This window comes from Rhineura floridana, chromosome 15, assembly GCF_030035675.1.
Source record: "Rhineura floridana isolate rRhiFlo1 chromosome 15, rRhiFlo1.hap2, whole genome shotgun sequence".
Taxonomy (NCBI): domain Eukaryota; kingdom Metazoa; phylum Chordata; class Lepidosauria; order Squamata; family Rhineuridae; genus Rhineura; species Rhineura floridana.
The window spans coordinates 7,347,993-7,373,289 of record NC_084494.1 but is presented as its reverse complement, the minus strand read 5'-3'; the positions used below and the strand labels follow the sequence as shown (position 1 = coordinate 7,373,289).

Here is a 25,297-nt window from a genome sequence, read left to right as displayed (position 1 = left end):
GTTCAGTCTGCTGCCAAGTCATGTCACTTCCCCTTTACAACATAACAAAGACCCTTTCCTCTCTGCCGCTTCAGCAAAAACTCTGGTCCAAGCCCTATTCATATCTCGCCTTGACTAACTGCAATTTAGGGACATAGGGAGCTGACTTATACTGAGTCAGGTCAGACCATTGGTCCACCTACCTCAGTATTGTCTACACTGACTGGCAGTGGCTCTCCAGGGTTTCAGGAAGGGTTCTCTCCCAGCCCTACCTGGAGATGCTGGAACCTTCTGCATGCAAAGCAGATGCTCTGCCATTGAGCTACGGCTACTTCCACTAAATTGTCTTCTCTCTGGTCACTCATTGTCTCACCTTTGCCCCCTCACTTCCATTCAGCAATTGCTGCCCAAATAGTTCACCTTTCTCATCACCCTGACTGCACAACATCCCTCCTTAAATCCCTTCCACTAAAAAACCTTGCTTCCAGTCCTCACCTTCAAGACCCTCCATGGCCTTGCCACTCCTTATCTCTTTGTGCTCATTTCCCAGCATGGTCCTTCCTGTGATCTTTGCGTGCCCAGCTCCACTACCCTCAGCCATCCCTGAAACAATTCTGCCCATTTCCCTTTGCTGCTCCTTATGCTTGGAACAGCCTCCCAGGACTCTCTGTGCAACAACCTCCCTTGCTTCCTTTAAGTCCCTCCTCAAAACTCACCTTTCACAGGAAGCCTGGGGATCAGCCCCCGCTCCCTGCAAGTCCCCAGACCTTCTTGTAACTGAGCCAAAGTACATGCAATTGCAACCATTGCCAATTCTTCCCCTGCCTAGCTTAATGCTTCCATTTCCCTTATTCGTCTTGTGCTTTAGATTGTAAGTCCCTTGGGGCAAGGACCTGCCATACGTCTTCAAAACGTCACTGCATTTTGGCCAGGTATCATGCAGAAATTCATTCTGTTATCAAGCTGTAGCTGAACCAAACGAATTTAATTATTTCCCCTTTCCCCACATCTCCCCATATAATTATATTTAACATTTAATTAGCAAGTGTTTTACATATATTACAATAACCCTCTGAGGTAGGTCAGTGTGATCATCCCCATCAGGGCATGGGGACTGAGAAAGGTCAAGAAAGAGGAGAGATTTGAACTGGGGTCTTCCAGGTCAGGAGCTCATTTCCTCTTAGATGCTACTCCAGCTCTCTTATGTAGGCAATATGAACATCTCATTCTCTATAAACGTCCCCTTACCTTCTCTCCTTGATCATCTTTCACACCAGTCTTCCCAGAAGATCTCACCTCCTCCTGGGAAAAGAGTAGAGAAATTACCAGCCAGTAGTCCACCAAATCCTTTTCCTGGATACTCTTAAGCTCCCTCCCACATAGCAAACCTTCCATCTGGGCTGAAACAGCTTCTTCCTATTCTTCACTCCTACTGAAGAGAGAACGTTGCCAGCAGCTGGAGAAAATGGCTGCGGTTCAGAGGACTGAGCCTAACATTCAACAGGTGCTTGTCATAGTGTCTGTAAGAGCCATAGCTGAAGTGCAGGGCATCCGCTTTGCATGCAGAAGGTGACAGACTTGCGCCTCCGTGTAGGGCTGGATACATCTCCCTGTCTGATACTGAGCTGGATGAACCAATGGTCTGACAGTTTCCTATATTAAACAAGAGCTAAAATAGCAGACGCTCAAGAGTAAGTCATGTGACCTCCTCAAGCCAGCCATCTTGGTCTTCAGCTCTTGCTGCTCAGGGCAGGAATGGCTGGTGCAGAGCCTGACACCAGAGTCACTGCCACAAACTGGGACAGTGGGGTGGTAGGGATGACGGTAGGATTGCACAGGTGCACTGGCAGAACCAATCCAGCACTCCCACTGGGGTCCCTGCATAGCCCCACCACCACCCTGCCCCACCCATGCAACATCCTGTAAGTGGCAGCAATGCCGTTTTCAGGAGGGCAGATCCACAGCTCCACCTTACCCTGCCAGCCGCTTCTGCCTCAGGGTGTCTCAGTGGTGTCTGCCACAATGGTCACTTACTAACAGAAGGATACCCACCAATAAGCAAGGCCACTCTGAGTGCTTAATTCGTGGGAAGTCAAGCCTGTTGATGGATGATGTGCAGCTGCAATGTTCAGCTAATAGGTAGGAGTGAAATCTTTTAGACCAATGGTTCCCAAACTTTTTTTTCCACAGACCACTGGTGGTCTTGTGGAACCACTGAATGATTTTTCCTGCCAGTCATAGCAATTGTAATGCACTGTGTTAGATGCTGTAACTGTATTTTAATTGTATTGATATTGCTTCTTTTATTTCCTATATTGCATTGTATTGCATTACAGTTTGCATTCCATTCAAATTGTAATACAATAAAATACAATATGATGGGGGAAAGCAGCAATACAAATGGAATTAAACATCGACATGACTATTTAATGCAGACATGCCACAGACCATCTGAATGAAGGTCACAGAGCACTGATGGTACATGGAGCACCATTTGGGAACCCCTGATTTAGACTAAGTTCCTGCATTAGAGCAAGGGTGGGGCACCGAATCCACCCAGTGGTCTGGATCCCTAATTACCCCACCTCCTGTGAACTAATTTTGACAGATGGGTAGAGTTTATGGGAAATGGCCTCATCAGCCAAATTGGGGCCTATGTCAGGTCCAATTATGCCCATAGGCCACTTCTGCACTATAGGAGATGTTGCTTCTGAGCACCACAGGCCACAGCCAAGTCAAGCAAACTATACACTGGAACATTGTCAAAGAATGGGAAGGTCAGTGGCCCAGTTGTGCTCATAGGAACGGCTGCCTTATCCCAAGGGGAGATATGATAGCAGTCTTCATGTACTTCAAATGTTGTAACACAGAGGAGGGCCAAGATCTCTTCTCGATCATCCCAGAGGGTAAGACATGGAATAATGGGCTCAAGTTGCAGGAAGCCAGATTTTAGCTAAACATCATGAAAAACGTCCTAACTGTGAGAGCGGTACGACGATGGAACCAATTACCTAGGGAGGTGGTGAATCTCTAACACTGGAGGTATTCAAGAGGCGACTGGACAGCCACTTGTTGGGTATGCTCTGATTTGGATTCCTGCATTGAGCAGGGAGTTGGACTCAATGGCCTTATAGGCCCCTTCCAACTCTATGATTCTATGACTCTATGAGCAGAGCTTGGAAAAGTTACTTTTTTAAACTACAACTCCCATCAGCCCAATCCAGTGGCCATGCTGGCTGGGGCTGATGGGAGCTGTAGTTCAAAAAAGTAACTTTTCCAAGCTCTGTCTATGAGTCAGACCATTGGTCCATCTAGTTCAGCATTGCCTACACTGATTGGCAGTGGCTTTCTGGGTTTTCAGTGAGGAGTCTTTTCCCAACCTTACCTGGAAATGCCAAAGACTGAACCTGGGACCTTCTGCATGCAGAGCAGATGCTCTCCCACTGAGCAATGGCTCTGCCCTTAAAAATAAAGTAAGATCCCAATCCTTGTGGTTCTGAATAAAGGGCTGATTTAGACGGGAAGCTGCCTTATATCAAGTCAGCCACTCATCACTCATCTCCCATCTCTCTCAGCAATGCCTGGCAGTGGCTCTCCGGAGCCTCAGCAAGAGCCCCTCCTGGAGATGCCAGGGATTGAACCTGGGAACTTCTGCATGCAAAACATGTGCTCTGCCAGTGAGCTGTGGCCCTCCCCCAAGAAAATAGCTCACAGAAACAGATGGTGATTAGACTAGCACTGCCTGTCTGTGGGCTGCTTGCTCCCTCTCTCCATCCCTAAGTTGCAAACATGCCACTCAAGTCTCCAGTACATTCTCCTCACATCCCAAGTGACCCTCTCAAGCCGCCCCGAGAACTTGCTCGCCAGCAGTGGCATATCTGCCTCTGTGTCAGTCCAAATCATGCTTAATCCACCCACACCATCCAGGGACTGGTCCACCTCCGCATCATCCTGACATCCCAGCCTCTTTCTACTAGCCCAGCAAGATGCTTATCTCACACACACACACACACACACACACACACACACACACACACACACACACACACACACACACACACACACACACACACACACACACACACACACACACACACACACACACACACCCACACACACACACACACACACACACACCCACCCACCCACCCACCCACCCACCCACACACACACACACACACACACACACACACACACACACCCACCCTGGGCTTGTAAGGATATTTCCCCCTCCCACTTATCCCTGCTCCTTCCTGTCAAGATTCGCCTCTCGATAAGCTGTATTTTCTGTCCTCTGGCTCTTGTTGCATTTTCTTCACTCTGGCTCTTTTGGCCTAGTCTCTCTACCATTAAATCTTCAAGGCTTGTGGAAAAAGTGAGGCAGGTTTGTTTTTGTCCCAGAGGGTGAATGAATGAGGCTTGTGTTCTCATCAATGAGAGAATCGCAAGGGATGGAGAGGGAGCAACAGGGAAAGGGGCCCTGGCGTGGCATTTTTTCCTTGTATCCAAGTCAGAATGTAACACCTCAGGGTCAGCTTTATCCAGTGGTGGGAAAATCCATTCATGTCACTTTAAGGGTGGGAAAAATATTCAGCTTGGTCCATATTTTAATACAAACCTACTTAATTTGCACTTCCCAAAACAGTGCATGAACCGAAATGCAGCTATCCTTCAAAATTCACAGTTCTCCAAAATTTGTGACATAATTCTCCAGCCTACACACTTTCTGTGTGCAACCACTTTTTTATGTGCATAAGATAATATACAAATATGTGACTGCTCACTGGGGCAGGATATCACCATGTTACCCCGCTGCCAAAAGAATTGTACTGGCTGGTCATTAGATGCCAGGCCAAGGGGCTGGTTTTGGTAGGCCCTGTTCAGCCTGGGACTAGGACACTTGAAAGATAGTCTTACCCCTTATATACACAGTCAATCACTGTGCTCTGCAGGTGACAGTATCTTGCAAATGCCATCTTATCAGGAGGTCCATTCCACACAACATAAGAAGTGGGCCTTTAGTGTGGTGGCACCTACCCTTTGGAATTCCCTCCCCTTAAACATTAGACAGATGCCATCTCTGTTGTCTTTTCGGTGCCTACTGAAGACCTTCCTCTTTCAACAAGCCTTTTAAGTAGAGACCTTTATCCCAACCTGTATCTATGTTGGAATTGTTTTTTTAAGATGTTTTCAAAGATTGTTTAAATTTTTAAAAAAGAAGTTTTGTTTTTAAGATGTTTTCCAAAGGTGTTTTGTTTTTAAGAGGTTTCATAGATGTTTTCAAGTGTTTTGTTGTTTGTTTGTTGCCCTGGGCTCTTTCTGGGAGGAAGGACAGGATATAAACGTAATAAATAAATAAATTAGGGGAAACTAGTTTGCAAAAATGTCTACGTAAGACAAAATTGCATAATGAAAATGTGTACATTAGGAGAAATGCACACGCTAATGTGCTGATGAAATTTTGGGAGGACTTTTTAAAAAATCACAAAATGATGCAGAAATGTGTGCTGAAGACTGGAAAAAAGAGAAACCGAAGGAACCTGAACTCTGCAGAGGGTATACTTTCACCCGTAATTCTCTTCTGTGTACTTTTACCCACAATTCTTTTCTGTTTGAACATTAATCCGCATTTTAAAATAAATAAATAAATCTCAAAATACATATTTGAATGTACATTTTTAATCAAAATGCATATTTAAATATGTAGTTCAGGTGTAGTCAACATGGTGCCCTCCATATGTCACTGACTCTCTCATCAGCCGTAGCTTGGCATGGCCAGTGCAGTGGTCAGGGATGATGGAAGTCCAACAACATCTGGAAGGCATCACATTGGCTACCCCTGGCATAGTCTGATATGTCTAAATTGCCAACAACTACGTTGGAACATTTGGAAAAGTGCAGAATCTGGTGGATAATCCAGTTCTGATCCACCCATTAGTCTGAGAAGTGCAGATTGGGTCTTTTTGTATAGGAAATTGCAGAGACTGGGGATTGCATTCAACTAAGTCCTACTCAGGGTAGACCCATTGAAATGAATGAATAAGTTAGCCACGCCTACAGTGGCAGCTGGTGGCTCCATGTCAGTGGGGTAGTGGAATCCACTCATTGTTTTAGTTTAAACTTTTAAGGAGCTGTCCAAGGTGTCAGACTAAAACCTGGAGCAGATGCTACTGCCCCACTGACATGAAGTCACCAGCTGCCACTGTATGTCTATTAACTTCAATGGGTCTACTCTGAATAGGACTGGCATTGAATACCACCCTGTGTTCTTCAAGCTTCCCTAGTTTTAACCTGGTCCGACAAGGCCACTCTTCTTTTGCCATTCATTTTAATCAGGCTTGTGTCCTGGAAGGGGGGCTTCCGCAGCAATGGACACCCCCCCCAAAATGCATAGCTCAGCAGATGAGTTCATCTTCAGCATCCTAACCCCCTTCAGCATCAAGGACCAGGGGATTAAGATTGCAGCCTAGGTTAACAGTAAATTATCTGAACAGAAACATGTTGGCCCTATACTTAATCTCTACACAGAATCAATGCCCCTACCAGATACATTTAATTAAATGGGGCTTTTGCACATAAATAAAAAACCCAGTTTGATCATTTCTCAAATATGAATGTTTCCAGCTATCAATCATAGGTGAGTTGTTCACCTGATGAGAGCAAACTATAAAACCCACGTTATAGGACAGAAATCAAGCAGTAACAGCACCTATGGGAGCAGGTAAAAACTATGTATGGATTGAGTGATTGATTAATAAGTGCTTAAATATTGATTAATACATTCTGGCTGTTTTTAATCTGCTGAAGGTTGTGTTTCATTTTTGTTCTGTTTCCATTTATATTATGTTGGTTTTAAGATATATATATTGCAAGCCCCCTTAAGAACCATCTTTGGTGAGCAGGGATGTAAATATTTCCATATTCTATCACTTCCTCCATCATATCAGCAGCACACAACTGGCTGGCAGTTGTCTCAGATGGTTTGGCTTGGAACTTCTGGCTTTCCCCTCCCTAGTTCCTTTTCTGATGTATATTTATTAGTAGGATGTGACAGTAAAAAAAAATCTGTAAATTGGTAGCAAATCTGTTCCCAGCAAAAGAGAACAGATGACTGGTGTCTAATTCTAGCCATGCTCTCTTTCTTTCTCCAACATATTTACCAGACTACAATGCTAGTGGTGGAAACAGGCAATTTTGATTTCCATCAGCCGAGCCATTAAATCTAAACTTATCTCAACAGGAAATTAGGTCCGCATTGAGTGTTCAGATTTGTGGATCAAAATGAGTTATTTTGATGGAGGAATTTCCCTTCCCCCTGCAAATACCACAATTCCCAGGATTCTTTGAGAGAAGTAATGTGCTTTAAGTACATGGTGTGACTGTGTATACAGGCTTAGGTATTATACCTGATGCAAGAACCTTACAAGGCTTCAGGAAATAAAGCTGAGTGATATGACACAACCAACAGGGACAGCCTTACCTGTTAGGCAGAATGAGTCAGATGACTCAGGTGGCAGGTTCTAAGGGGCAGTAGAAAGATGTTGGAGGACAGAGCTGCGTGTGCCTCTGAGGCCCCTAAGCTGACCTGGTGCAGAGGAAGATGTTCCCCCATCCCCAACATCAGTCTGCTCAGCTTCTGTACATGGAATTGGAGAGAGCACTGTGTTTGCCTAAGACAGCAAAATGTTTGGGGCCAGCCAAGACAACAGGTTCATAGAATCATAGAATCGTAGAGTTGGAAGGGGCCTATGAGGCCACTGAGTCCAGCCCCCTGCTTGATGTAGGAATCCAAGTTAAAGCATACCCGACAAGTGGCTGTCCAGCTGCCTCTTAGTGCCTCCAGCGTTGGAAAGCCCATCTCCTCCCTAGGTCTTTGGTTCCATTGTTATACCACTCTAACAATTAGGAGTTTTTTCCTGATAATCAGTCAAAATCTGGCTTCCTGTAACTTGAGCCCTTTATTCCATATCCTGCACTCTGGGACAACCAAGAAGAGATCCTGGCCCTCCTCTGTGTGGCAATTTTTCAAGTACTTAAAGAATGTTGTCTTATCTCCCCTCAGGCTTCTCTTCTGAAGGCTAAACATGCCCAGTTATTTCTGTCTCTCTCCATAGGGCTTTGTTTCTAGTCCTCTGATCATCCTTGTTGCCCTCCTTTGGACCTATTATTATATCAGTCTCTGGTGTACACTAATAGTACAACTTCTGTTTCTTTGTCTGTTAGTGACAGTTTATGGAGATGGGAGATAATCTAATCATTCTGCAAGTGGTGTACATGAAATGCATGCTCTCTCACTCTCAAGGCCTTGCCTCTCTCTAAGTGCAAAGACAGAACCATAGAATCATATAGTTTCTGTATCAAGTCCAACCATCAAGTCCAACCCCCTGCTCAGTGCAGGAATCCAACTTAAAGCATATCCAGCAGGTGGCTGTCCAGCTGCCCCTTGAATGCCTCCAGTGTTGGAGACCCCACCATCTCCCCAGGTAATTGGTTCCATTGTCATATCGCTCTAACAGTCAGGAAGTTTTTTTCCTGATGCACAGCCAAAATCAGGCTTCCTGTAACTTAAGCCCATTATTCAGTGTCCTTCACTCTTCATTCCTCAGCTATGGAATTCCCTTCAGCTGGAGCCCAGTTTAGCATCTTTGGGAAGGAGAGCGGACATTATAATTCAAATTGGCTTTGTTGTACAACAGGAGTGGGGAACCTTTGACCCTTCAGATGTTGCTGAACTACAGTTCCCATCAGCCCCTGCAGCAAGGGTGGCCAGTGGCCAGGGACAACATTAGCTGTAGTTCAGCAACATCTGGAGGGCCAAAGGTTCCCCACACCTGTTGTGCAAGGATAAGATAGGCAACAGGAGTGACTGGCACCGTGAGGTGATGCTGCCATCCTGAGAGTGTGTCGCTTACCTAGATGAGGCAGGGAGGCAGAAAGGCCAGGCGTGCACCGGTGCTCCAGCAGGAATGCTGGACTGGATCCACTAGTGTACCCATGCAGCCCTATCCTTGCTGCCCTGTCCTAACCCCTGCACCATCCAGGTAAGCAGCAGCAATGCCACTGAGTGTCAGGATGGAGGCTCTGCAGCTGTCCCCAGAGTCACCATTCTGATCGCTCCTATTAGGCAAGATGGGTTTTCAGGGATGGAATTGATGGCTTGCAGTATCGTTATCCAGCTTGAGCTCTTGGAGTGCAGAGGGATCTAAAATGAATACGATAAATAAATTGAAGGCAATTGAGAGGGAAGGCATTTTAAAAGGAAAAGCAAACATGCTCCACTTAGAATGCTAAACATTACTGAAAAGGCGAGCCATTTTTCTGTACTGCCAAAAATGCTGGCAAATATTGGTGAGGTGTTTTGGCTCAATGGAGCACCAGACAAGTAATATTTGTGTGTGTGAGAGAGACACACACAAGGGGTGTGAGAATCAAGATGCTGTCCCTTCCAGTCCTCCCAGCAGAAAGCATGAGAAGAAGGCTGCTTGTGATTGGGAACAAAGCCAGATGGGAAAGTGGATTGACAGGGATTGCTCCTATGCACTGAGTCAGGGCCAGTGTAGCCAATTGTTGGACTCCAACTTCCCCCAGCCTCAGCCGGCACAGCCAATGGTAAGAATGATGGAGGACATCACATTGGGTGCCCCTTCGCTCTGTTGACTGACATCCATGCACTGTATCCCTCTCTTTCATTTATTGTTAGTTGTTTTATTATTTCATTTATATCCCACCCTTCCTCTCAAAAGGAGCCCATGGCAGGAAAAAACAAGTGATAAAACACTAAAAACCTCTTAAAAACAAAACATCTTTAAAAACAGTTCCAGTTCAGATGCAGACTGGATTAAAGGTCTCTACTTAAAAGGCTTCTTGAAAGAGGAAGGTCTTTAGTAGGCGCTGAAAAGACAAAAGAGATGGTGCCTGTCAAATATTTATGGGGAGGGAATTCCAAAGGGTAGGTGCCACTACATCAAAGGCCCAGTTTCCATATGGTACAGAACAGACTCCTGATAAGATGGTATCTTGCAGAGCGCAGTGATTGACTGGGTATATAAGGGGTGAGATGATCTTTCAGGTATCCTAGTCCCAAGATGTATAGGACTTTATACAAAAACTAGAACTCTGAATTTAGCATGGTTGCTAATTGGCAGCCTGTGTGTACTGCCTTCAAGTTGATTCCGGCTTATGGCAACCCTATGAATAGGGTTTTCATGAGGCTGAGAGGCAGTGACTGGCCCAAGGTCACCCATTGAGCTTCATGGCTATGTGGGGATTCGAACCCTGGTCTCCCAGGTCGTAGTCCAACACCTTAACCACTATGCCACACTGGCTCTGTGCAATTCTTTCAGCAGCAGGTTGACATGTTGGTGATATCCTGCCCCAGTGAGCAGTCACACTACTGCATTTTGCAACAGCTGCAGCTTCCAGACCAATCTCAATGGCAGCCCCACATAGAGTGCATTACAGTAATCCATCCTGGAGGTTTCCAGTGCATGGACAACAGTGGTCAGGCTATCCCAGTCCAGAAACAGTCACAGCTATCTTACCAGTCAAAGCTGGGGACAAGAGACAGGGCCTTTTCGGTGGCTGCCCCTAGGTTCTGGAACTCCCTCCCTAGGGAGGCAAGAATGGCCTCCTCTGTGCAGTCCTTCCGTCGACAGCTAAACTTTTTTCTTCCGGCAGGCCTTTGGAACTGAAAGCTTTAAGGGTAGTGATTGAAGAGGGTGCTGTATATTATTGTTTTAATTGTATGCTCCTAAATTGGGTTACAGTATTTTAATTGTATATCTGTTTGGTTTTAACATCATAATAGTTTAATCCTGTTTTAATGCTGATTTTATGTTTATATGTTTTATATGTTTATATGTTCTTAATGATATGTACTTATTTTTATCTGGAAGCCGCCTTGAGTTCCAGTTTGGAAAAAGATGATATTATTATTATTATTATTATTATTATTATTATTATTATTATTATTATTATTATTATTATTATTATTATTATTATTATTATTATTATTATTATTATTATTATTATTATAGCAGCCACTGAGGTCACCTGGGCCTGTAACAACAAATATGGATCCAGGAACACCCCCAGACAATGAACCTGCTCTTTCAGGGGGAGTACGACCCCATCCGAAGAAGGCACTTAATTATCTAGACTTGGGAACCACAGACCATCCTTCTTGCTAGCATTCGGAATCAGTTTATTGGCCCTCATCCAGCCCACTACCAAGGCCATGCACCAGTCCCAATCTTGCACAGCCTCTCCTGATATTACCAAGAAATAGAGCTGGTGACATCTGGAGCTGTGTGTGGCATTCCAAAAAGGTTCCAGGCTTAGATGAAATCCTGAGGCTCCTGAATGCTACTTTGAAAATACTAACAGATTCATCAGAAATCTGCAGTTTTTTCATAGAACCTGTTGCTAAGCACAGTCACTGGATGTTTCAGTGTTGTTTTTGCAGTCTCCTATTGCACTAGATGTTTGGTAATGATCATGGCTTTCCCACTACAAGCAAATCATTTTCACACAAATCCATCTAATTTAATCATACAATATCATCTTGGCTGTCTACACATGCGCAACAAACACCCTTGAACAACTGTGACTCCATATTTCCACAGGTCAGGCTCTTCAATCACACTGAATGGAATTCCCCAGGGGATTCCAAAGCACTCTACTTTTATGTAACACTTACAAATGCACCACATACTTTAGCTTGTCGTAACTGTTACGACAAGAACTGGGCATGTTTAGCTTGGAGAAGAGAAGACTGAGGGGAGATACGATAGCACTCTTCAAGTACTTGAAAGGTTATCACACAGAGGAGGACCAGGATTCCTTCTTGGTTGTCTCACACTTAAAAACATCTGTGAAATCTCTTAAAAACAAAACATCAGAGCAGTACGACAATGGAACCAATTACTGACGGAGGTGGTGGGCTCTCCAACGCTGGAGGCATTCAAGAGACACCTGGACAGCCACCTATGTGTTGCTGGATTCCTGCACTTAACAGGGAGTTGAACTTGATGGCCTTGTAGGCCCCTTTCAACTCTACGATTCTATGATTACAACAGGGAAGGACAGCATAATAAACCCCCATACTGAGATGAGGGGCTGAGAGATTTGCCTACAGCCACATACTGAGTTCATGGCAGAATTAAGATTTGAATTAGAGGCTGCCTGATTTATAGTTCTATGCCAGGGATAACTGGAGTGTTGTGCGTTCCACATGGTGTGGACTGCAACTCCCATCGTCCCTGACATTGTCTGTGCTGATTGGGGCTGATGGGAGTTGTAGTCCAAAACATCTGGAGGGACACCATGTTGGCTGCCCCTGCTCTGTGCTATGTTAGGTCTTCCTTGGTGGTCAGTATTTCTCACCTGCTTGCCTTGGGTCTCCTCCAAGCAAAAGCAACGAGTGTAGACCTTGCCTTCAGTCTGGGGGTTGATCTCTATCAGGTCATTGCTCTGCATGACTTCCACATCCCGGCGAGTTTTAGGGGCTTCAGGAAAGCACTGATGAAAAAGAAAAGTATTGAAAGAATTTTGGTGAGCCATCTGGTTAACTGTTGATAGACCAGGATGGTCTCTGTGGCTTATAGCAGGGGTTGCTAATCCTTTTTTGGCCCAAGAGCTGCATTCACCCTTGGTAAACCTCTGGGTTTAGCAGTGGGAGTGGCCACCCTACACTCTGTCACACACACTCTTGCTTGTACACACAGACAGGCTGCACCCTCTCCACAGCTGACCCATGCAGATCAGCTGAGGAGGGGGGTTACACCCCGCTTCTCTGTGCTATGAAATGATCAGCCCGATGACCAGGAAAGAGTTGAGTTGCATCCCAATCAGGGAACTGCGCTCTGCCCAGCCTAGCACTGTCTCTACTTAATTTTCTCTTTTTGTTACTGTTGCCAAAATTGCTTGGGTCTTGGGAAGGGGGCAGAAAAAATTGATGCGGGGGAGAATGGATCAGGCCCTTGAACTGGGAATTAGCCGCCGCTGAATTATTGCAATGAAATAGGAACTAGGAGTCCAAAGTTTATGGCAAGCATGGGAAAGCTTTTCAGCCTTGTGGGCCAGATCCTCAACTCCTCCACCCACCACGGGCCACCCATCTCTCAGTCACCTGATCTTATCATGGCATCAGGTGACAACTTCAAAGAGGCTGCCTTTGAGTGCCAATCAGCTGATCAGTGCTGACAGCAAGTCCTGCTTGCCAAGGAACAATCAAGAACAATCGGGTGTGTTGCAGGTGGGTCTGGTTTGGGACCAGAGATTCATCACCACTGGTTTATGGACTCAATGAGTCTGTGCTATTTTAACAAGATCCACGTTTACTGAGAAGTGGGAGTGAATGAGTGGACCTGAATATGAGGGCTTTTTGAAGCAAAACCCACATAATCATTTTTTCAAACAAGCATCTCGAACAGATAGCAAGTTGCAAAATATTATCATCAAATTCACCAAAGCAATTGTAGCAGTTTGATTATACAGCTACCACCATGGGCTCCTACTGGAAGGAAGGGCGGGACATAAATCTAATAAATAAATAAGTAACTGAGTAAATTGCACATGCAATGCACAATGTTGCATCAGATCTGCATCAATTGATCCTGTCGCCTGTGGTTTTGACTGGGGAACCTGATGCACCACAGCAGAGAATAAAAAATGTGTGACACAGACAACAATTCTTTTGTCTCTGGGGAAGATGTCTATTTGCTCATAAGCGTCCCAGTCCTGCAATTTCAGCATGAGACAATGCAGAAACTCACACATAAACAGAAGTGACATCTTTTGTACTTCTCTGGTATTACTCACCCCGTTATCGGTGATCTCGCAACATCCCTCATGCATAGCCATAGCGGGGTCACAGTAAATGTGGAGCTGCTGTATGTCAAACTGCAAACAAAGAAACAATGGCAGGACAAATAACAAATGCCCACTCTGGTTTTTCAGATCCTGGAGGAGAGGCCTCAGCCAATCATCCACCTTAGCATGGGAAATCCTAGGGATAAAGGTGTGATCCACCAGAGACATGAACAGAAGAAGCAGCTCACCAGGGTAGGGTAGGGCACAGCCATGATGTGGGCTTCCCAGCAGATGGATCACTGTTGCTTACTGGGAAGGAGAGGAGGAGGGGCAAGGTGGTGGGGAGGTTGGCGTGGTTCAGATGCACTGGGGAAGCCAACCTGGTGCTCCTGCCAGTGCATTTGCCCTGCTCTGACTTCCCTGTTGCTTCCCTCCTCCCACTAAGCAGTGGAATACTGAGCAGGCTCCTCCCCACTTGGCAAGCTGCTTCTGGGCATGAGAAGTAGTAAACTTCCCAACTGTTCACGCTTCTTCCAATATTTCTTGGCTTCTCAAGTGGCTTCTGCCTAGGGTTGCCAGGTGAGGCTTGGCCCTGAGGCTGAGGTTTTATGCTCCACTCTCAGGTTTCCATCTCCGCCAGGCATGGGCTGGGCCTAGCAACCAAGAGGTCTTCTGTATCTTTAAAAGTTGTACTGGGGGAAGGAAGAATTCCACCTTGTGGTTTTTCCCATTACAGAGTTGCCAGAACACCTGCACTTGGCTGACTTTCTCTTCTCCTAAAGATACAGGATCAGTCTCAGGCCCTGAATCTGGCGACCCTATCCAGGCAGCACATTTAAATCTCAAAGCCATCAGGTACTCGGGGCTTTTCTTGGGTTCTTATGTTCAAGGCCACCCACCCAGTCCCTGGTGGTCACTACGGGCAAACAGCTGACGGAAGGAGCAGCAGTGACCGCTGATGCCCACCAGCCTTAGCAGCAGCCTGATGGCAGTGGCATTAAGCCTTGCAAAGGCCCCAACCCATGCCTGAGAATGCTGTGTGATGGCTTCTGGATTTGTTAAAGCTGCTTGATTTATTGCAAAATGCACTCACATCAAAATAGCTTAGTTTGTTGTTAATTATGCATTGGCTAATCAGCTCAAGTGTTTCAAAACTGCTTCCTGGAAATTTACAGTCATTTTTTGCTTTATCGTCATGCAGCTTGTCTTGGGCTTCTCCAGCGGAACACTGCTGGTGGTAGGGGAAAGGCCGTGGCTCGGTGGCAGCACATCTGCTTTGCATGCAGAATTCAATCCCAGCTATCTCCAGGTGGGATCGGAAATGCCCCAAGTCTGAAACCTCGAAGAGCTGCTGCCAATTAGTGTAGGTCAGGGATGGGGAACCTCCAACCTACAGCCCTAATTAGGCCTGGCACAGGTCTCAATTTGAGGCCATTTCCCCCATACCATGGCCACTCTCCCCACACTTGATATCACATGTGGCTACAAAGGATGTGGGTGGAAAGGAACAATCAGGAGCTTATAGTGAGTTCCCAGTTGCTCCTTTGCAAGCACTGCTGATCAGCTGATTGGCACTGACAGTGAGCCCCACTGGGATCGGCTGGACTAAGGAGTTTCCCAGTGAGAGTTCCCTAGTACAGCTGAGGGAAATTGCTGTCAGTGCCAATCAGCTGACCAATGCTGTCAGTGAACCCCACTTTGCCCATTTGTCCAGCACAGTTTGGATTCAAACCACAACTGTAAATGGACTTCAAAGGGGCAGCAGCTCAACAAGGTTTCAATGCAGGGAACTTTCCCGATCCTACCTGGAGATGGTGGGGACTGAACCTGGGAGCATGCAAAGCATGAACCCTATCACACCCTTCCCCACTTCAGGTATCAGGTAGAAAGAACTATTTTGAACACTACCCTCACAAAGAAAACCAGCACATCAGGTGGAAAAGTGTTGTCCTCATAGGAACATAAGAAGCTGCCTTATACTGAGTCAAACCATTAGTCTATCTAGCTCAGTACTGTCTACACTGACTGGCAGCGGCTATAGAGGGTTTCAGACAAGAGTCTCTCCCTGCCCTACATGGAGTTGCCAGGGATTGAACTTTGGGCCTTCTGAATGCAAGGCGGATGTTCTGCCACTGAGCCACATTCCGTCACCTCTTCCACCAGCTTCTACCGCTGTGCTAGTGTTCTAGGTCTTTCCCCCAGTAGAGGATGATTCAAATATATGAGTTTCCTCCTGCTATCTGAATTAGTATAGTTCACTCTACTACCACAACATTCCTCCACCTTATTCACACCTCGTGCTGCCATGCTTAAGTTCCATTCCAATACATGCTGTCCATATTATCATTAAAATGAAAAAAATATATAAAAACTTGTTTAATGTTAATTGCAAAAGTGATATGCTTGCATTTTTGTTGCATAATGGGAAAGGAGTGAAAGATGGAGTAAGTTCACAAGTGACTCTTGAAAAGCTGACTAAGGCTGTGGGCATACTAGTTACACACTAATTACCTACAGCAAAGTGTTTCCATTGGCTACACCTGGAGGGGCAACGAGTTGATCTGCCAATCAGCTGCAAAATTTGTCTGAATCTGAATTTAGAAACAAATGCACTTGAGCTGATCCAACCAGGTTTTAGAGTAAAAAGGGGCTGAGTTTGACTAGCGTTGTATGCCCCCATTTTCACAGAATAGAGGTGGAGAAGCACTGGAACAGGCACAATAGTAAATGTGTCTCTATCCTAAGTTTACAGGTGGATACCATGTAAAAAGTATGAAAAGCACTAGTTTGACTGTTAAGAGACCCTCCCAAGCGTGCACTCCTGCTTTGTAAAATAATTATACAATGCCTAACAGTTTTGGAATAATAATAATAACAATATTGCTATTACTACTAAATACTGATGTGCAACGGAGCTTCTTGCAAAAAGGAAGCCACAAAAGAGTAAAAATAGCCTAGTTCATTCTTGAAGTTCAAAGGTTTGATCTCTAGCTTGATGCACGCAGTACACACACTGACTCATGTTCTTGCAGCTGGGGGGGATTCTTTTCAGGTAGAGGCCTCAAACAGAATTGCTACTGAATTTTGTGTAAAGTGACATTCTGGAGTTAATTTGGAGGCTCTTTCTTGTGCAAAATACCTGAGAAATTTCAAGGGATGTTAAAGGGTTTAAATAAAATTAGCTAAAAGGATGCATGCTACCCATGGTGACATTACTGATGAATATATTTTTAATCTTAGCAAAAATTCTTGGGTTTGATGGTGTCTTCAAGTATTAATGTGTGCTTGGGTCAAGCTGGGCTTGGTTCCATATTTAAGAAAAGGCCAAACTGTCCAGGCTGGAGAAATGCCACCCTTGCTACAACAGGCCCACAAAGCCCCACCATGAATGACTCACTGAGACAGGAGTGCCCTCCACAGCATCCAGTCCGACAAATGCATTGCCTTCGCTGACCAACCGCCGGCGGGGCTGCAGTGGCTTAGATGAGATGTAGCTGCAGTCAATGTGGGCAGAAACCACCTGGCTTTGGATGCTGAGGGCCATTTTGTGCCACTTCAAGTCGAAAAGGGAGGAGACCCCTTTGCCGGCAAAGACGGCGCTGACGAACTCGTTGTCCTGGCCCTTGGCTTGGAATTCCAGACTTCGCTCTTGGCTGTTGATTCCCAGGGAGAGCTGAGGGGGTGAAAGGAGACGGCGCTGACTAAGAGAATTTTCTAGAAAGAGAGGCAGAGAGGAAAGACATGAAGGAAGACAGGGAGACAGAAAGATGAAGACAGTTCATTAAATAGAGAGAGAGAGACTAGGACTGTGGCAGCAGGAGATAAGTTAAGAGAAGCCAGGGCAGCCTTCCCTCTGGTCCACATTCCCTCCATTATAACATCAGAGAAATCTAATGGGGCAGAACATCAGTCACTACCATCTCAGAAGCGGCTTCTTTGTGGTACAATGAACCATTGTCCGTTTTATATATTATTTTATTAAAGAAAAAGAGAGATGTAAAGATACAGTTGTAACATTATATAGACCACACAAGGATAAATTTGGTCTTAATACTTGTTATTCCAGAAGATAATTAAAGGAATTTGGCTTTTTGATTAATTTGGATCAGCTTGTTTTCTGAAATAAAGTCTTGAGAAAAAGGTTTCTTTAGTCATTAATGATATACTATTCTCCTAATCCATATACTTTGGTTGTTGCTGCAGTTAATAGGTTGACTGCTCACTCCCAGTCGGTTAATTCAGTATCTTGTTCCAAGTGACAGAGTAGTGGCATTTGGAAGCATGGTTGGGTTTTGACAGCCAATGATTTAATGAATTTATTTCAAAATCTCTCTCCAAAATGACTGAATAATTGGACAGGATCAATATGCATGTAAACAATCAACATTTGCTGAGCATTTACAACATCTATTAAACATTATCCATTTAAGGGAAACCAAAGCAAGGTTCGGACAGCAATGCTGTCAGGAATCCAGACCAAGAGGCTAGACTCCTAGCAGGGTCACCCAAGGCAGAATGGTCAAAGCTGAGACACCAGACTAAGATGCATCCAGACTCAGAGGAAGGCAATGGTAAACAAGAGCCCTATTCCAAAAGATTAGAGAATTAAAAGGAATTTTAAACCAAGGGTAGGCATGTTGAATGATCAATAGGGAAACACACTGACTGACCAAGATGAAATAAAAGGAAGATGGAAGCAATACACTGAAGAACTCTATAAAAGAGATGCAAGGATGACAGATTCATTCACGGAGGAACCATATGATGAAGAACCAGAAATTTTAGAATGTGAGGTGAAAGCTGCTCTTAAAATACTTGGAAGAAACAAATCACCAGAAACAAATGGCATACCAATAGAGTTGCTACAAGTTACTGAGACTGAATCTGTCCAAATTTTGACAAAAAATTGTCAACAATATGGAAAACTAAACAATGGCCCACAGACTGGAAGCGTTCAATATACATCCCAATTCCAAAGAAAGGGGATCCCAGGGAATGCGGGAATTATTGAACGATTGTCTTAATATCCCATGCAAATAAAGTAATGCTCAAGCTTCTACAACAAAGACTCTTACCATACATAGAGCGAGAAATGCCAGATGTCCAAGCTGGATTTAGACAGGGAAGAGGTACAAGGGATCATATTGCAAACATATGTTGGATAATGGAACGGAGGAAGGAATTTCAGAAGAAAATCACCCTGTGCTTTATAGATTACAGCAAAGTGTTTGATTGTGTAGATCATGAAAAACTATGGAATGCTTTAAAAGAAATGGGGTTGCCACAGCATCTGATTGTCCTGATGTGCAACCTATACTCTGCACAAGAGGCTACTGCAAAGACATAATATGGAGAAACCGATTGGTTCCCCATCGGAAAGGGTGTGAGACAGGGGTATATTTTATCACCCTATGTGTTTAATCTATATGCAGAACATATCATACGGAAAGCTGGATTGGACCAAGATGAAGGCGGTGTGAAAATTGGAGGAAGAAATATCAATAATTGAAGACATGCAGATGATACCAGACTACTAGCAGAAGCCAGTAATGATTTGAAACGAATGCTGATGAAAGTTAAGGAGGAAAGCACAAAAGCAGGACTACAGCTGAATGTCAAGAAGACTAAAGTAATGACAACAGAAGATTTATATAACTTTAAAGTTAACAATGTGGACATTGAACTTGTCAAGGATTATCAATACCTTGGCACAGTCATTAACCAAAATGGAGACAATAGTCAAGAAATCAGAAGAAGGCTAGGACTGGGGAGGGCAGCTGTGAGAGAACTAGAAAAGGTTCTCAAATGCAAATATGTATCACTGAACGCTAAAGTCAGGATCATTCAGACCATGGTATTCCCGATCTCTATGTATGGATGTGAAAGTTGGACAGTGAAAAAAGCAGATAAGAGAAAAATCAACTCATTTGAAATGTGGTGTTGGAGGAGAGCTTTGCACATACCATGGACTACGGAAAAGACAAATGGGTGTTAGAACAAATTAAACCAGAACGTCACTAGAAGCTAAAATGATGAAACTGAGGTTATCATACTTTGGACACATCATGAGAAGACATGATTCACTAGAAAATACATTAATGCTGAGAGAAACAGAAGGGAGTAGAAAAAGAGGAAGGCCGAACAAGAGATGGACTGATTCCGTAAAGGAAGCCACAGACCTGAACTTACAAGATCTGAACAGGGTGGTTCATGACAGATGCTCTTGGAGGTCGCTGATTCATAGGGTTGCCATAAGTCAAAATCAACTTGAAGGCATTTGACAACAGCAACACCAATATGCTGGGTGGCTACGCACCCAACCACCAACATACACATACTAGCCTTATTCCCTGCCGCTGCATGTTTGGTGAGTGTGAGAAGGGTCCTTATACGCCGGGAGTAGGGAACCTTTTCCACCCCAAAGGCCGCATTCCCTTCTAGGCAACCTTCCAGGGCCATTGGCCAGCGGTGGGCACAGCCAGGAGGAAAAGTGGATGGAGCAACACAGCCTTCTCTATCCTCCATTCAGGCAAGCAAGAAGCATTATCAGAGTTCAAAGATCCTTTCCAACCAGGCAAAAAGACGCAAGGAGGATGCAAAGCAGGGCTCCTGAGGGACATGGGCTGCAGAGAAGGGGTGCAGCTGGTGAGGGTGTGTGGCCTGCGGGGAATTCCGAAGTCAGGCAGAAAGGCCTGGAGGGCTGCATTTGACCCCCAGGCCTAAGGTTCCACATCCCTGCTGATATATGCATATAGAGCTCCCACGCACCATTCTCACACTCGGTGAATGAGTAGCAAGCGCGAGATATGGTTAGCATGGGCACTGGTGATGGGGATGTGGGGAGCAGGTATGACCCCAGTCCTCTCCCCCCCTACACAGTAGCATAAGGAATGTTTTCTTATGAACATCCCCCCCTGCATCTTCTGAGGTTGCGGCAGTTGCTTGTGCCTGTAATAGCAGCCTAGCAAGAAAAAAAAATGAAGGACGTGCTTCTTATCTTATCGTCCTGATTTTTGTCTCCATGCCAGGAGCAGCTTCACCTGCTTCATTTCTGTGCATCAGGCTGCTATAAAAGGCACAGAGGCAGGCCAGGAAATTAAAAGTAACAATCCTGCTATTTTTCTCAGGCAATCTTTGGAGGGGGTGGCAAGGTTAACAGGCAGTCCGTCAAGAATGTTTCCAGAATGTCCAAGACAGCAAGCAGCTGCACTGGGCATTAGGTGATGCTGAGACTCTCTGGAGCAGAAGTTGCAAGGGGGAACCCACAGGTGGACATATCCCCACAGAGGTGTTTCTTGGTTTCCACCCTCCCCCACTGAAATTAGGCTTGAAAGATGCATTCTGTTGTAGCCAATAGAACAGGTTGTTGGGTGAGCTTGGTTGTCAGGTGGTGCCGCCAGTGACAGCTTCTCCTTCTCCAAATGTGCCCACAGCCCCAACAAAAGTTGGCAACCCTTTCTCTAGAGCAGGGGTGAGGAACCTCCAGCCCACAGGCCTAATTAGGTCCAGCATGAATCCCAATTTGCCCTGTGACACTGTTTTCCCCAAACCACGCTCACCTGTCCCACACCTGATGTTGTATGTGACGTCGGCTGGGGGGCAGGTGGAGATGCAGCTGACAATGCACAACCAGGAGTGCACTTTAAGGCTTCCGACTGTGCACAGGCAAGGGAGGATTGCTGTCTCCACCAATCAGCTGATTGGCACCGAGAGCAAGACAGCTCAGATTGGTTGAGCTGACTTCCCTATGAGAAACTCAGTAGCTCAGCTGACCCCTGATGAAAGCAGAGCTTGAAGTCAGCATCAATCAGCCGATAGGCAGTAACTTCAAGCCCCACTGGAAAGGAAAAATGGGGCGCCTCACTCACCTGTCAAAATGGCACACTATGGATAGGAAAACCTATCAGTCAGATCCAGTGACCCAGCCCAGCCCAGTCCAGGCCTCACTCCCATGCTAGTTTTCAGTGGCAAAGCCACAATACAAGGACATTTTAGGAAAACTGTGAGGCTCACTTCTGTGGCAAGAGCACCAGTCATGCTCATGATGTTAGGAGTCTCACCATGAGCAGCAACTTGATTGCGATTTGGAAAAGAAGGGGCTGGCTGGATTCACTAGACCTGTAGCACTGAAGGCAGAGGTGCTAGAAACCAACCCAGACCCCTGCATCATGGCCACACCTGATCCTGAGCCCAGTGGATCAGAGGCCCTTAACCAAAAGACCCCTTAGTTGGGACATTTGGAATCTGTACCCTCAGAGTCAATGCCTTCCAAGGAAACAATCCCCTTCCCACAACAATAGGGACCAACATCCCCATGTTGGTTCATAACTAGGCAATGTTCCTGTAAGGAATTATCAGAGTGGAGGAGGAGAGCTAGGCTCCAAGCCAGAGGCTTGCCCCTTCAAGTCTTTCAATTCGTCAAGGATGGGGTGGGGCCTTAGAAGGGTGATCTTGCTCTGGATTCCTGGTGGATAAATGGGACCAGCCCACTCTTGGCCTTGGTGGGGACAAATTGCTCACTTGGAGTGATCCATGGTGTTGCTTTGCTCCATTGTGCCCTATGGGCATATTCTCAAAGTTAGGATGGGCACTTTAGAGCAACCTCCCCCAAACAGATGGTTTCCAGATAGATAAGACCACAGTTCCCATCATTGCTTGCCATTGGCTGTGCTTGCTGGGGCTGATGGGAATTATAGTCCAACAACACCTGGAAGGCACCCAGTTGGGGAAGGCTGCATCGGACCAGGGATGGGAAATATTTTTCACCTGAGGGTTGCCGTCTGCATCACATGCCAGTTGTGGGCAGGGCAAAACAAAGCCGGGCACACGTGCAGATGGCGGCTGTGTAGTTGGCGACAGCTTTTGGCATCTAAAAGGCACAGGACCTCCACTAGCACCATTAGCCATACAGATCAGGTGGGGAAGAGATCAAGTTGTTTCTTGAGTAGCGCTGGCCCATTAAGCTTAAGAACATAAGAACATAAGAACATAAGAAGAGCCTGCTGGATCAGGCCAGTGGCCCATCTAGTCCAGCATCCTGTTCTCACAGTGGCCAACCAGGTGCCTGGGGGAAGCCCGCAAGCAGGACCCGAGTGCAAGAACACTCTCCCCTCCTGAGGCTTCCAGCAACTGGTTTTCAGAAGCATGCTGCCTCTGACTAGGGTGGCAGAGCACAGCCATCACAGCTAGTAGCCATTGATAGCCCTGTCCTCCATGAATTTGTCTAATCTTCTTTTAAAGCCGTCCAAGCTGGTGGCCATTACTGCATCTTGTGGGAGCAAATTCCATAGTTTAACTATGCGCTGAGTAAAGAAGTACTTCCTTTTGTCTGTCCTGAATCTTCCAACATTCAGCTTCTTTGAATGTCCACGAGTTCTAGTATTATGAGAGAGGGAGAAGAACTTTTCTCTATCCACTTTCTCAGTGCCATGCATAATTTTATACACTTCTATCATGTCTCCTCTGACCCGCCTTTTCTCTAAACTAAAAAGCCCCAAATGCTGCAACCTTTCCTCGTAAGGGAGTCGCTCCATCCCCTTGATCATTCTGGTTGCCCTCTTCTGAACCTTTTCCAACTCTAGAATATCCTTTTTGAGATGAGGCGACCAGAACTGTACACAGTATTCCAAATGCGGCCGCACCATAGATTTATACAACGGCATTATGATATCGGCTGTTTTATTTTCAATACCTTTCCTAATTATCGCTAGCATGGAATTTGCCTTTTTCACAGCTGCCGCACACTGGGTCGACATTTTCATCGTGCTGTCCACTACAACCCCGAGGTCTCTCTCCTGGTCGGTCACCGCCAGTTCAGACCCCATGAGCGTATATGTGAAATTAAGATTTTTTGCTCCAATATGCATAATTTTACACTTGTTTATATTGAATTGCATTTGCCATTTTTCCGCCCATTCACTCAGTTTGGAGAGGTGTTTTTGGAGCTCTTCGCAATCCCTTTTTGTTTTAACAACCCTGAACAATTTAGTGTCGTCAGCAAACTTGGCCACTTCACTGCTCACTCCTAATTCTAGGTCATTAATGAACAAGTTGAAAAGTACAGGTCCCAATACCGATCCTTGAGGGACTCCACTTTCTACAGCCCTCCATTGGGAGAACTGTCTGTTTATTCCTACTCTCTGCTTTCTGCTTCTTAACCAATTCCTTATCCACAAGAGGACCTCTCCTCTTATTCCATGACTGCTAAGCTTCCTCAGAAGCCTTTGGTGAGGTACCTTGTCAAGAGCTTTTTGAAAGTCTAAGTACACTATGTCCACTGGATCACCTCTATCTATATGCTTGTTGACACTCTCAAAGAATTCTAATAGGTTACTGAGACAGGACTTTCCCTTGCAGAAGCCATGCTGGCTCTGCTTCAGCAAGGCTTGTTCTTCTATGCGCTTAGTTAATCTAGCTTTAATAATACTTTCTACCAGTTTTCCAGGGACAGAAGTTAAGCTAACTGGCCTGTAATTTCCGGGATCACCTCTGGATCCCTTTTTGAAGATTGGCGTTACATTTGCCACTTTCCAGTCCTCAGGCACGGAGGAGGACCCAAGGGACAAGTTACATATTTTAGTTAGCAGATCAGCAATTTCACCTTTGAGTTCTTTGAGAACTCTCGGGTGGATGCCATCCGGGCCCGGTGATTTGTCAGTTTTTATATTGTCCATTAAGCTTAGAACTTCCTCTCTCGTTACCACTATTTGTCTCAGTTCCTCAGAATCCCTTCCTGCAAATGTTAGTTCAGGTTCAGGGATCTGCCCTATATCTTCCACTGTGAAGACAGATGCAAAGAATTCATTTAGCTTCTCTGCAATCTCCTTATCGTTCTTTACTACACCTTTGACTCCCTTATCATCCAAGGGTCCAACTGTCTCCCTAGATGGTCTCCTGCTTTGAATGTATTTATAGAATTTTTTGTTGTTGGTTTTTATGTTCTTAGCAATGTGCTCCTCAAATTCTTTTTTAGCATCCCTTATTGTCTTCTTGCATTTCTTTTGCCAGAGTTTGTGTTCTTTTTTATTTTCTTCATTCAGACAAGACTTCCATTTTCGGAAGGAAGACTTTTTGCTTGGAGCAGGCAGAAGCGGCAAAGGAAGCTGGTGGTGGTTGCCCTAACTGGAAAGAGCACTGAGGCCATGGGAGGGATGCACCATGGTAGTTAGATGTACCTGGGGGTATCCCTGATGATCGGTGACCTGGAAGAGGTACCAGTTCTCTTTGCTGGTCTGTTTCTTGAATAGTAGAGTAGCCACCAAGGTGAATTCATCTGGCAAGCCCAGGGGGAACAGCTGTCTGGGAACAAAGAGGAGGGGACAGATGTGAGGAAAGACAGGCAAGCATTGGGGGCTAGGGATGGGAGAGAAATTCGATTCAGTTCACATTTAAAGCCAAATCTATCCAATTTGCACTTTCCAAAATAACATGAGAACCAAAATGCAGCCATCCTTAAAAATTCACACTTATGCAAGTTTTGCAACGCAGTTCTCCAACCAAGCAATGT

General features: G+C 45.4%; 1 protein-coding gene across 8 annotated transcripts in view; it reads right to left on the bottom strand.

Annotated features, from left to right (window-relative positions):
- COL16A1 (collagen type XVI alpha 1 chain) overlaps positions 1-25,297 on the bottom strand; it is a 222,831-nt gene that overhangs the window by 122,997 nt on the left and 74,537 nt on the right. For all 8 annotated transcript variants that reach the window (XM_061597039.1, XM_061597036.1, XM_061597040.1 and 5 more), the window contains 5 exons: positions 24,966-25,089; positions 17,189-17,464; positions 13,801-13,881; positions 12,364-12,498; positions 1,228-1,281 (listed from right to left, as the gene is read on the bottom strand). In XM_061597039.1, the coding sequence (XP_061453023.1) occupies positions 1,228-1,281; positions 12,364-12,498; positions 13,801-13,881; positions 17,189-17,464; positions 24,966-25,089 (670 nt within the window). The remainder of the gene's footprint in view (positions 1-1,227; positions 1,282-12,363; positions 12,499-13,800; positions 13,882-17,188; positions 17,465-24,965; positions 25,090-25,297) is intronic.